This window comes from Dama dama, chromosome 26, assembly GCF_033118175.1.
Source record: "Dama dama isolate Ldn47 chromosome 26, ASM3311817v1, whole genome shotgun sequence".
In the NCBI taxonomy this organism is placed as follows: Eukaryota; Metazoa; Chordata; class Mammalia; order Artiodactyla; family Cervidae; genus Dama; species Dama dama.
Window position 1 is genome coordinate 55,140,297 of NC_083706.1, and position 13,825 is coordinate 55,154,121.

The 13,825-nt window shown below is 51.3% G+C and overlaps 1 protein-coding gene across 4 annotated transcripts in view; it reads right to left on the reverse strand.

Annotated features, from left to right (window-relative positions):
* The window catches only part of RPS6KA2 (ribosomal protein S6 kinase A2), a 330,716-nt gene that overhangs the window by 87,353 nt on the left and 229,538 nt on the right, over positions 1 to 13,825 (reverse strand). For 3 of the 4 annotated variants that reach the window (XM_061130065.1, XM_061130067.1, XM_061130066.1), the window contains one exon: positions 2,691 to 2,807. In XM_061130065.1, the coding sequence (XP_060986048.1) occupies positions 2,691 to 2,807 (117 nt within the window). Of the gene's footprint in view, positions 1 to 2,690; positions 2,808 to 11,696; positions 11,787 to 13,825 lie in introns of those variants that run through there. The other variant, XM_061130068.1, reaches the window with a different exon arrangement.

The following is a 13,825-nucleotide window of genomic DNA, read 5'->3' on the forward strand; positions in this document are numbered from 1 at the left end:
CTGCAAGGAGATCAAACCAATCGATACTAAAGGAAATAATCCTGAATATTCACTGGAAGGACTGGTGCTGAAGATGAAGCTCTGATACTCTGGCCATCTGAGGCGAAGAACTGACTCACTGGAAAAGACCCTGTTGCTGGGGAAGATTGAAGGCAGGAGGAGAAGGGGACGACAGAGGATCAGATGGCTGGATGGCATCACTGACTCAATGGACATGAGTTTGAACAAAATCCGGGAGATGGTGAGGGACAGGGAAGCCTGGCATGCTGCAGTCCATGGGGTTGCAGAGTTGAACACAACTTAGTGACTGAACAGTAACAACAACATAATCATAGCTGGGAAGGAAAAGAGTTCAGTGTTACGAAGATGATCATTCCAAGGGGATTCTGCCGAACACCAGGATTTCACTTGTTTCCCAAAGAATGTTCTTAAAATCAGAATTTGCAGGAAATTGGAAAAGGTATTTTCTCTGAGGAAGGCATTGTCAATGTAGCTTTTGTTCAGTCGGGTATTGAAAGGACAGGCTCAGATCCATTTTCCTTGAACTCAGAAAGCATCTTCCATCTCTTCTGCTTCTGGGCACCTTGAGATTGGGGGAGGGGTGCTCAGTGAAGTCAGGGTCACACGACAGCCCAGATGGTCAAGCACAGCCTGCCCAGCAGCCCTGGGCTCACCTGCGTGGGCGTCCAGGTCTCCATGACCGAAGACAGAGGACAGAGCTGATGCGGCTGCCACTGCGCATCCTCGGGAAACAAGTCCTGGGCAGCGTGTCTGATGGGAGCAGGGGGCTCCGTGCCTGTCCCTATTTCCACGCTGCGGTTCTTTACTCCCCTTCCCCCAGTGGCTCAGACAGTAAAGACTCTGCCTGCAATTCAGGAGACCTGGGTTTGATCCCTGGGTCGGGAAGATCCCCTGGAGGAGGGAATGGCAACCAACTCCAGTATCCTTGCTTGGAGAATCCCATGGACAGAGCAGCCTGGTGGGCTACAGTCCTAGGGGTCGAAAAGAGTCGGACACAACTGAAGTGGCCTAACACACACACACACACACCCCTTTTCCAACCTTTCTAATTAATGGGAAGACAAACCACAACCACATAAACAGGTCTGCCTCCATGTGTTGGTAACTTTTTACCCCGAGAGACTGAAATCTTCACATTCTTACTTCAATAAATGCCTAAAAACCATATGAAATTGCCATTTTTGAAGGCCAATGCATTTTGAATATTGCTAAGTTCATATGGTTCAAGTGAACATGTTTGCAGATACATTACTATTACTATAAATACATGTTCCTACCACATTGCCATGTGGAAAATAAAAATAAAAATATTCTACCTTTTAAGAATGCCAAAAGGGAGATTTCACAAACAAGCAAATTTCCGTGGCCTGTAAGAGATTATCTAGAACACCATCAACATACTATTAATCCTATATGAAATCAACACGGGCCAGATTTCATCTTGGCACCAAGTCCTAGGAAAAAAAGGGAAAATCTGATAAATATCCACATTCCATACAAAAACTGTGACTTCAAAAAGCCAGGACCCTGTCCTGCTTAAACTCCGGGAAAGGCTGTCCTCCTGGTTGATTTCAGGGCCTCATGTTCTGGAAACCGTAAGTCTGTATAATTTCTAACAGATACACCAAGGATGTAGAGACGTTAGCGTGGCCCTGGAATAACTTGCCCAGTCTCGTGAGAGATCTGCGGACATCTTGCTGTATATGGATGCAGTCCTATGTGGAGAGACAACTGGTTCTCATTTCCTGGGATAAATCAGTATTCGTCTTAATTTGAAGGTGAAAAAGAAAAGAAATGAACAACTCTTCTTCTTGGCTGCGCTGGGTCTTTGGCACTCGGGTTTGCTCCAGCTGTGGGGCAGAGGCCTCCCCCACCAGAGCACAGGCTCTGGAGTGACGGCTCAGTCGTTGAGACAGGCAGGCTTAGTTGCTCCGAGGCCTGTGGGACCTTAGTCCCCTGCCCAGAGATCGAGCCTGTGTCCCCTGCATTGGAAGGTGGATTCTTAACCACTGGATCTCCAGGGATGTCCTGAAACGAACAATTCTAGTGCACAGATTCATCACAATCGCTAGATGGGAGTCTTGTGCTATTGAAACCACAGAAGAATTATAGAAAGTAGTTCCTATTACGTCCATTTTATAGGTGGGGAAACTGAGGCTTGGCAAGGCAGAATAACCACACGGTTTACAAGGAGGGTGGGAGGAGACCCAGGCCGCAGGCCCCGTCTCCCTACCTCCCTGGGTGACACTTACGTGAGTGGGTCCCAAAGGGCTCCGCCGTCTCCACTGCTTTCTTCCTTGTTCTCTTAATTTTTTTCTTTCTTTTTGAAAAATACCTGTGGAGCGTACTTCCCAAAGATGTATGGCTCAAGTTCAAGAACACTCCCCAGCACAGAGATACACTAAAGGCTCGTGGAAGCCACAGCGGGGAGGTGCGTGCCACGTTCCCAAGCCCGGCTCGACTGTCTCAGGCTTCTGGCCATGCAGAGGGAGGCCACAGCCCTGTTACCACGGGGCCTGCCGAAACGGCGCCACCTTCATTCCATCAGTTTGGGGCCACACTTCCCTTGGGCTCAGGGGGCACCTCTGCCATCTCTCCTTCGCCCTGACGTGGGGCACCAGCTGCAGCGGAATGAGGCCCACTTGGAGGGAACCATGGACTCAACTCACCTTTCCATAGGAGCCTTGTCCCAACACTTTCAACAGTTCAAACTGGGAAGGGTCGGCCTTTTCAAAGCCTGCTTTCACATGGTGACTGATATCAATCTCCTTCACAATGCCTTCTTCCTGCAAGAGAAAAACGACAGAAATGCATGTCAAGGGGCTCCTCTGGATTCGCCCTCCTCTCAAGTTACCACGAGATGGGTAGGTTATGGATTTTCAGGACTGGAGTTAAGAGCTGTGACATCGCAGCGCTTTGCATAATCTGCTTGCTTATTTGTACCAGTGATTCTGTTTGTGAGCCTTTAATTGTTTCCTTTCTCCATAGAGTTGTGTTGTATTTATCTCAATGAAACCCATCCTGCATCTTAACAATTTGGGCAAAACTTTGATATGGAGGAAGGTGGGGACCACGGAACCAAACGAGCCTCTGAGTGTGTGTCTGAGTGTCTACACTTCTGTGGCCTGAAGGGCCGTCCACGGGCAGCAGTCGTCTGTGAAATAGGGATTTCTTTTTTCCTTCGCCTTCTGATTATTCTTCTCCCCCTTATATTCTTGCCAGAGCTGATGGTTCATCTCCATCCCAGAGATTGTATTTCAGAAGAAGCAGCCAGATAAGATTTTCTGCCAGTTCAGAAGGTTTCCCAGTAGGGGAAAAAGTCCTTGATCTTGAAATTAAAGCCCTGACAGGAATCACTCCCAATGTTCATCAGACAGCTTCTGATGAGTGTCCCGGAGACACACTGCCCACCTGTCAGGGGCGAGGCTGCCCTCCCACCACCAGCCACGGGAGACGCGGACGCTGGAAAGGAGGGCCTTTCCTGAACTGATCTCTGTGCTTCTCCAAGACACCCTTTCCAATCCATGCATCCTTCTGACCCTTCATCCACTACTATGGTCTTGGCCTTGGGCTACGTACTGAAAAATAGCAGGCAGGGATGAGTGCAAAGCACATCTAAAAACCGCCACCAGTAACCGCACGCATAGAGTGTGCTGGGCAGCCGGACTTTCCAAACATTATTTCTTTTACTTCTTAAACAACTACCAAGTGAGATTTTACCCTGACTAAGGTTGCCCGGCTGGAAGTATGAGAGCCGAGTTTCCAGTCAAGAGGAACCTTAACACCTCAGGCAGATGAAGTCGTAACATCAGTAATCCACGCAGCAGTGGCCCCTCTCAGAGATGGGTGGAAAACTCAAGTTTCTCAGAGTTATAAACTTTGTGACTACTACCTCCATATAGCCAATACGGGACACCTGGAGAAAGCGGAGGAAGGTCGCCTGGGCTGCAAGACAATTGTTTTTCATTTCTTTTTATTTCAGTGGTTAAAGGAAACCCTTCAATCTCCACATATTCAAGGATTCTTTTCCATTTTTGTAAAAAAAAAAATTGTGTTTCTATTTGTGAAAACAAGCAATGAATATACCCCAAATGGATCCTTTCACAAAGCTTATATGTGTTCAGTTAAAACACAAAGAATTTTAATGTAATGGCTTCTTGAATATGGAGAAGGAAATGGCAACTCATTCCAGTATTCTTGCCTGGAGAATCCCATGGACAGGGGAACCTGGCGGGCTACAGTCCATAGGGTCACAAGAGTTGGGCAGACTTAGCAACTAAACCACCAGCATTCCTGCAATATGTAAGAGAGAGAGGACCCTGAGGGCATGGTCCTCCCCCCACGAGTGGAGATGACCTCTGAGTCCCGCTGGAATCCCAGGTCCCCTTTAGCGACAGAAAAGGGCACAGCTTCTCCTGTAGGGAAATCTCTCCATTTACAACAGGGAAAAAGCGGAACATGTTAGTCATTCAGTCGTGTCCAACTCTTTGAGACCCCAAGGACCGTAGCCCACCAGGCGCCTATGTCCGTGGGATTCTCCAGGAAAGAACACTGGAGTGGGTAACCATTTCCTTCTCCAGGGGATCTTCCTGACCCAGGGACTGAATCCGGGTCTCCCGCATTGCAGGCAGACTCTTTACCAGCTAAGCCACCAGGGAAGGGGGAGGGAAAGGGGCGCCTTGGGGCGCAGGGCAGCACCTGTGTCTTCCCCAAAAAGACCGCGCTCATCCAGGCGGTGCCTGCAGACCGATGCCCACTGAGAAGACGAGGCCGAAGTTCAAAGCGCTCGCCGAGTCCCTGATGAGTGATGCCACTCAGGTGCTGCCTCCACCTCCACCAACTCATCAACCAAGAAAGAACCTGACGGCTACTTGTCACGGAAGGAAGAATAAAACACCCCCGTTCTGCCAAAGGGCTTCCCTGCTGGCTCAGCGGGTAAAGAATCCGCCTGCAATGCGGGAGACCTGGGTTCGATCCCTGGGTTGGGAAGATCCCTGGAGAAGGGAAAGGCCCCCCACTCCAGGATTCTGGCCTGGAGAATTCCATGGACTGTATAGTCCGTGGGGTTGCAAAGAGTCAGACACGACTGAGTGACTTTCACTGCACTTGACTTTTCTGGTAACACACAGCACCTCCCGTCCCGCAGGCAGGACGGCACCGGGTCATCCAGCGTCCCCGACCCCCCGAACATGGCTCAGTCCTGCAGCCGAGACGATGCCACTCCCGCGGGTCAGCAGGGGTCACCGAGAGCCATCCTTCTGTGACTTCGCTTTGGTGCCTCAGCACACCAGCGTTCACGCAGCTGAAGAGAAGGTCACCCTCAACACCAGGGGAAGCGCCGGCTGGGGGCGAGGCCAGGGCCTCGGGGAGACGCCCAGCAGGCTGCTGACCCCGCGGCCCCGCTCCCAGGCCCTTCCCAGTGCTCGTCAGAAACGACCACGCTGTGCACCTCCAGAGTTTCCAGGTCATCCCTCTGCCTCTGCTTGGAGGAGCATGACGTCACTCAGCCCTCCCGGGCCCCCTTGACAGACAGGTGCATCCCTGGAGGATCCCCCCACCAGGGCCCTGCTTCCCTCACCCCCAACAGACCAGTGGCCCCGAGCCCCCAGCTCTCCCCCGCCCAGCAAATGCACCAGCCGGCCAGAATTCACCTTCCTGCGTCGTCACCGCCCTGACATTGCAACTGAAGGCTTAGAAGCAAATCTCTCTGTAACATTTCGTTTTGTGGGGATTCTCGCTGTCAAAGCTCCTAGAGCAAATGCACCAAAGCACACAGCTAACTTCCCCCTCGGGAAGGGCCTCAAAACCCCGGGCTGCTGCCTGATAGCACTGTGATGCTTCAGTTAACATCAGGGAGGTCTGGACAGCAAAGAATCTCAACGATCCACTGAAAAAGGAGCCAGGAGTTCCACATTTTAGATTTTAGCATCCTGCACTCCTAGTAACACTTATGGCCTGAGCTTGCCTGAGATATTTTGTTTTCCTCTTTCCCAAGAACTAAAAAAAGAGTCAAGGTCTGGAGACCTAAGCTGAGTGCTGTGTGAACAGGAAACACCCAGATGGGAGCTGGGGAAACATGTCTGGACTTGTCTGCTTCTAACCATTTCCAGAGCGGACAGTCGTATTTTCTGAATCACTGTCTGATTACTGCCTTAAAGGCAACCAGATTTAACATATTACTTATGCCTCATTTAGAAATAAACACCTTTTCCCTCTTATGAGGAAGGTCACTTTTTCTAGAATTCTAAGTGGATTTTAACGCCATTCCCTTAAGGACATAAAGTCTGGTCCTAAACTGCATACAGACAGCACTAACATTTGGTTTCTAGCATAACTCCTATGAAGCGTTTTTTTTTTTTTTTTTTACAAATAACCTGAGAATTTGGGGGAGAGCCTGGTATCATGGCCAGGTGTGTGCTCTGCCTGCAAGGGTTTCAAAAATGATCCAATGATCATTTCAAAAATGATCCAGAGTAAGGAGTTGTTGAAATGACATTGATATGTGACAGACTAATTTGTGACAATGGATTCTAGAATCCCCCATGGGCTTGAATTCTGACCGATGGAAGACGTTCCCCCATGGGTATCGAGGCAGACAGGCAGTGAAGGGACCGGCATCAGGCCAGAGGGTGAGGTGTCCTCCGAGCCCCGCCCCGTGCCAAAGTCACCTTGGCAGGAAATTTCCTCCCTTCTGAATCATCTGCTTTCCATATCATTAAAGGGGGGCGATTCATGAGAAGTAAATGCAGATCAAAAGTGGCAGAATAGTAATGACAAAAACATAGAAAAGAAAAACTGGGCAAGTGTGAGCTGGGTCTCCACCAAAGGTGGCGGGGCCATTCTAGAAATCACTGATTCTTGCGCAGGAAATTAACTCCCAGGAAGGGCCGAGAGTAAATGATTAAATAGGTGGCTTATGGAAACGCAGAAAAGAAGAAGAAAATTGGCTAACTCTGACCTGCTCCCAGCAAGTCCTGCTACGCCAGCCCTCCCCTCTCCTGTGGCTGATAATGGAGCAGGCGGGTGGGGAGGGGGCCAGGGAACCACGGCCTGGCTCTCAGGGGCCCGCTGAAAGCATGGGTCCGCAGAGGCTGACACCCCAGGGGACCCCCGCGGGGCACCGCGGTCCTTCCCCCAGACCCCAAACCCACTGTGCTGACCCAGGAGTGACACCTTTCTGCAGAGTTCCTCAGCGTAGCCACAGTGCCCCAGCATCAGACCCACCAGGGAACCTGCTACAAATGCAGATTCCAGGTGTCAGGCCGGGGCTGCGGAACCTGTAATCTCTGCGAAGTTTGAAGGTCGGGGCTTCCCCGGGGGAAATCCCGCTCAAGTCTGCCCTCCCCACTCCCACCCTACCTACCACTGGCTCCCAGCCACACGCAAACAGGCTGTTCTGTCTGCATCCTTCTCAGCAAAACACAGACTTTGGGCCGCCCTCCCCCAGGCACCTGCCCCACCCTACATGGCTCGCCGACTGCTCATCAATGCCCTCCGCGGGGCTGAACTCGGTGGTCAGGCCTCAGTGTCTGCAGCGCCAGGCACCAGCCATCACCCCAGCTTCCTCACTTAGATTCGAGGACATCAGGCCCCCTGGGAGCGCCCGAGGGCTCTGCCTTTCTCTGTCTCCCAACATCGCCCCCCAACTTGGTCCCAGCTTCTTCTCCCATGCCATCACCTCCTTGGGACTTCATCCCATCTGGGGGTTCCGTGTCACCATCTAAATGCCGACGCTCAGGACTGGATCTCCCCCCGGGACCGTCAGCAGCGGCATCCTGGGCATGCCTGGGGAGACCTCAGGGGCTGTGTGTGCTCCTCTCCGGGGTCTCAGCCTGATGTCGGGGGTGAGAAGAGGCTCCCCGACCTGTGAGCTGCTCTGACACACAGCATGGGCCTTGAGTATCAGCTCCGCCTCCCAGCTCATCAGTGCATTTAACGGAAAGATATTTTATCCAGACTTTCGTTTTCAGGAAGAGGACTCCCCACACATAGCTCCCCATACTGCTAGGAAGGAAGTTCAAAAACGCTTTGCAGACAGAAGCCACCGTGTAGCTTGTCTGCTGCCTCCAGGGAGGGAAGACGGGGGACCCTTGAAGAGTCCCGCTAGGAGGCACGTGAGTGTGCTCAGTCGGTAAGTTTTGTCCAACTCTTTGTGACCCTGTGAGCTGTAAGCCACCAGGCTCCTCTGTCCATGGGGTTCTCCAGGCAAGAATACTGAAGTGGGTTGCCATGCCCTCCTCCAGGGGATCTTCCGGACCCAGGGATTGAACCCACATCTCCTGCGTCTCCTGCACTGGCAGCCAGATTCTTTACCGATAGGGCCACCTGGGAAGCCCTCTGGGGAGCACAACCCCTCCCCATAAAACAGCCAGAACTAACAACATAGCCTGCTCATGACAAAGCCCCCAGGAGGCGGTGTTATGTTAGCGTCATAACACAAGGAGGGAAGGACCGGGCAGGAGCCCCAGACTCCCAGCCAGAAGGAGCTGCCTCCTTCCAGGCAGGTCAGGCGGCTTCTCCAGGGAACCAGAGGCCGGCCTCGAGCCTCAAGTGGATCCGACCTCCCAGCACGCCTGGATGGGAGGTGGACTCCAGGCAGCCCTGCCTCCTCCCCGACCCACCCAAGGAGGCTCCTGAGACGAATGGCTGATGCATCGCAGAGTCTTCTCTGCCCTTTAAGTTGCCCTTTACATGTCTCCGCCACTGTGTCTGCGCCCGCTGGTGTAAGCAAGTGAGAGATGAAATTACAGGACCAGCTGCACTGGGCCAATCAGTCCTCGGGAAGCTACTTCTACGCAAAGCCTCCACTTCGCTTCCAAAGGCTAAATATAAGCCACGCCATTTAGGATGGCAACACTTCTCCCGCAAGAGTGGGACTCCAGCTGGTCTTGCGGGCACTCGCGGGCCTCCAGACAGAACAAGGACACCTGCTTGAAGAAGAGCACACCCTCCTGAAGTCACAGGAGCGAGGGGACAAGAAGGGAGACCAGAGGCGGGAGGCAGGGGCCCCGAGATGCAGGGGAGGGTGTGGGCGCAGGGCAGGGGGAAGGCCCGCCTACTGTCCGAGGCGTGCTTCCCCCAGGGCGCTGCCCACAGACCTGCCTGGCCGATGCCCGCTGGCCGCCCGAACTCCCCGAGGGACAGATCACACGGTCCACACAGGGCTCTCTTCTCTCACCCACACTAGAATGGCGTTTTTCTTTTTTTGGCTCAAGAAAGTGACCCAGCAGCCAAGGCAGTCGCAGGACTAACTCACACCCCAGGGCCAGCAGCCAGGGGTGGCCGGCGGCAGAGAGCCACCTCCGCCTTCAGAAGGCAACGCTGAGCTGCCCGGAAGCCCCTCAGGGTCGGCGCGGGCTACTCTGGGGTTCCTGCACCCGAGCAGCGCAAGGGGGAGGTCGGAGGAGGAGCGGCTGAGACGCGTCTCCCGCCCGTTTCCTTCCTTTGCCCTCCCACCCAGACCTCTGCTCTCCGCTCCCCCCACCCCAACCCCTATTAATTTTGCTTATTAAGGTAAGATGGGTGCTTCCCTCTGTTTTAAAATGAAAGTGCCTCCCGCCTTCTGTCTTTCTTCACCCCCACTGCCGGCCATCCCCTCAAATTATCTTTCCTTCCTTCTTTCTGAAAGCCTCGCAGTCTGCTGGTGCTTTTATAAATCACAGGCTATGCAGGTCACGCCCTGGAAGCTTCTATTATAAACGGTGCTGGGTAGATAGAGCAGCGTCCCTGCAGGGGTCTCCTTGCGGACGGCGGAGCGTGCAGGCGTCCCACCAACACGCAGGCTGCAGGCTCCCCAGCTCCGACAGCGCGACGTCCCTCGGGTGGGTTCACTCTAGTCAGCCCCATCAACCCCCGAGCCCCCTGAGAAGCAAAGTTCTGTGGAACACGAGCTGGGAGGGGACAACGGTCCAAGGCCCCAGTGTCTGGATGCCGTGTTCCAAGCGCAGGTTCTCTTGGGGCCTGTTGACGCGCTTCATCTCATCTTGAAAGTTACCTTCAAGGAGGTGCTTTGCAAAGAGTCATTTCTCATGTGGATGAGAACGTCGTTACTATTGACTCGGGTTTGTCAAGATGCCCCGAGGAATCTCTAAAGAGCCCCCAAACCATGGATGGACATGGGTGCCCACAGGTCCTGCAGCAGAGACATCTGCTCGGGGAAGCAGTGGGCAGGTGGGCAGTGTCCACCCCGGGGCGGCTGCAGGTGTGAGGACGGGGCTGGTCGGTCTTTATGCTTCAGCACGACTTTACAGACTGCGCCGAGTGCAGAGGGTGATGAGACGGCTGCAGGCGTCACGCGTGCCGGGCGCCAAACACAGACTCAGCGTCTTCTCCCTTTTGTCCTCAGACTCAGAGCACCGTCACAACAGTGTACAGTGAGAAAAAAACAATCTGAACACGGAAAGCTGTTTGTCACGATGATTTTCTTTATAAGAGGGAGAAAATGAGAAACACTGTAAATGTCCCCCAAAACGCGGAAGAATTAAGTGATGACGACATCCGCCAGATGATGTCTTAGAAAGACATTAAAAGTGGTTATGCCATTTACAGTTGCTCCCAGAACAATGAAATATGTAGGAGAAAACTACCGAAACACACGGTATCAGTGTGCTGAAAACTACAGACGTGCCTGAATGCAACTGGAGAAGAGCTAAACAAGTGGGGAGACACTCATGTTTACAGACTGGAAAACTCAGCAGATGGAGCGTAATTCTCCCAGTATTGGTCTGCAGGGTAATGCAGTTCCCATCAAAAACCTGAGCAGGGCTCCCTGTAGACAGACAACGTCATTCAAAATTACTAAAGCCCATTTAAAAAAAAAAAATAATAAAGTGGGAGGAGTCACTCTACTGATGTTAACACTTACAACGCAGCTCCAGTAATCAAGACAGTGAGGGACTGAGGGAAGGACAGACGCACAGACTAACAGGAACAGACAGCCTGGAGTGAACCTATTCAGACCCACCCAGTGGATTCTCAGAGGTGTCAAGGAGAGACTCAGGAGAAGAAGGACAGTATTTTCAATAAATGGGGTTGGAGCAGTGGACCTCTGAAGTGAAAAAAAAAAGGGGCCTAAAATCCCCTGCTTTACACAATGAACTGAAAATGGATCACAGACTTAAAATGCAAAACATAAAACTGTAAAAATTTTTAGGAAAGAAGCTTCAGGACCCAGGTCTAGGGTAAAAATTCTTAGACGTGATCTCCAAAGCTTGATCCAAAGGAGGAAAGATGATCACATTGAACTTAAAACTTTTGCTCTGCAAAGACTCTGCCAAGATGAAAAGACAAGCTACACACCAGGAGAAAAGATCTACAGACCGCTTACGCAACCGTGGTGTCGTATCTGTAACAGATGAGGGATCCTCAAAACTCCACGGCAAAATAAAACAAAGAATCCCATCAGAAAGTGGGCAAAAGAGAGGAACAGTCATTTCACCTAAGAGCTACAGATGGCAAACCAGCATGTGAAAATATATCCAACGTCGGTAGCCGAGAGAGAAGGCAAGACCACAGTAAGGCATCGCTGCACACCCATGAGTGGTTAAAACAGAAGAAACACAGTGACAACATCAAATGCTGGCGAGCATGCAGCGGAAACGGGTCTCCCCTCCACAGCTGGTGGGATGGAAGATGGTCCCGCCGCTGGCATCTTACAAAATGAAACGTGACCTTACCCCACAGCCCAGCAACCGCATCCTCACACGCTCATCCCAGGGAAGCGAAGACGAGGTCCGCGCAGAAACCTGAGCATGATATTCACAGCACTCTACTCCCAAACAGGAAACAGCCCAGACGTCCTCCAACGTAAATGCTTAAGCAAACTGGGATTCATCATCCAGCAGCAATAAAAAGCACAGGCTACTGAGGCCCCGCACAACAGGCGCCTCACAGAAAGACGCTCGGTACAAAAGCCAGTCCCCAAAGATCACACTGATGCTGAAAAGAAAAGCTCCGATGCTAAGGCAAGCCAAGAAATATGCAAACATAAAACATTTTCTCTGCCCATTTGGGCCTCCTCCCTCCTCTCTGGTTTTCACTGTGCGTCTGCCTTTTGTGTGAACCAGACCTCCCCAAGGGCAGAAATACTGGCTCGGCCACAGAGACGAAAGGTTCTCCTTCTGTGTCAGACAGAGCATGCCTTCCTCCATCCTGTAGGGGGTCACCCTCCACTAGCCTTGTGTGTGCAGATGTTTTTGATGGACTTTGTGTCCAATGCCAACACATCACTTCCTTTAATGATGGTGATTGGTGCACAGCCAAAGTGTCAGACAACCTAGGAGACACTGGACCCCGCCTAACGGAAGTTCTTAGCTTAACTACTTACTTGCATGCTGTGCATGCTAAGTTGCTTCCGCCGTGTTTGACTCTTTACGACCCCAGGGACTGTAGCCATGGCTCCTGTGTCCATGGGATTCTCGGGCAAGAATACTGGAAGAGTCGCCATGCCCTCCTCCAGGGGATCTCTCCAACCCAGGGACTGAACTCCTGTCTCTTATGTCTCCTGCACTGACAGGTGAATTCTTTACCACCAGCGCCACCTGTTAGCATTTCTAGCGATATTACTTGCAGTCTGCCTATTTTACAAAAAGACGCTTACTCCTTGGAAGAAAAGTTATGACCAACCTAGACAGCATATTAAAAAGCAGAGACATTTCTTTGCCAACAAAGGTCCATCTGGTCAAGGCTATGGTTTTTCCAGTGGTCATGTATGGATGTGAGAGTTGGACTATAAAGAAAGCTGAGTGCCGAAAAATTGATGCTTTTGAGCTGTGGTGTTGGAGAAGACTCTTGAGAGTCCCTTGGACTGCAAGGAGATCCAACCAGTCCATCCTAATGGAAATCAGCCCTGAATGTTCACTGAAGGACTGTTGTTAAAGCTGAAACTCCAATACTTTGGCCACCTGATGTGAAGAGCTGACTCATTTGAAAAGACCCTGATGCTGGGAGGGACTGAAGGCAAGAGGAGAAGGGGACGACAGAGGATGAGGTGGTTGGATGGCATCACGGACTCAATGGACATAAGTTTGAGTAAACTCCTGGAGTTGATGATGGACAGGGAGGCCTGGCGTGCTGCAGTCCCTGGGGTCGCAAAGAGTTGGACACGACTGAGCAACTGAACTAACTGACTGATTGGTTCTTGCATTACCAAATGTGTGATTGAGTCTCTGATAAGATGTATGATGATTAGGTGACTCAAAATGACTGATCACACATATAGTCCTATAAGGTCAATAATTGTCATAGTGTATCTCTAGATGTGGGAAGCAGCAGCAGGAGGCATATCCTCCAGGGAACCGTCCTGGGTCAGGAAGGCACAGCGACCCACTCCCGTATCCTTGCCTGGAATCCTACGGACAGGGGAGCCTGGTGGGCTACCGTCCACACGGTCGCAAAGAGTCGGACACGACCGAGTGACTAAGCTTACAACCTGGTTCGAAAAGTTATTACGACCGGGGGAGGAACCGGGGGAAGGGCAGACAGACCTCTGCCCTAGTTTTTGTAACTTTCTGTTGCTCTATAACTGCTTCAGAATAAAACACTTTTAAAAAGTGACTTTGAAGTCTACTTGCAATGTCAAAAGAGACTTAAGATTTTAAACTAAAGAAGGCAGTAAATAAATTTTCCGTACATGACGGTTATATTCACATTTAAAAGATTTGTAGGAAAAACATTTACGGGAAATACATCAAGATGTTAACAGGGATAGTGTCAGAGGAATATAAATGACTAATTTTCTTTCTTTTGCTTTCTGAATTTTTTTACATACAAATGTAAAAATGAGCAAGAAGATGCAGGCATCTAT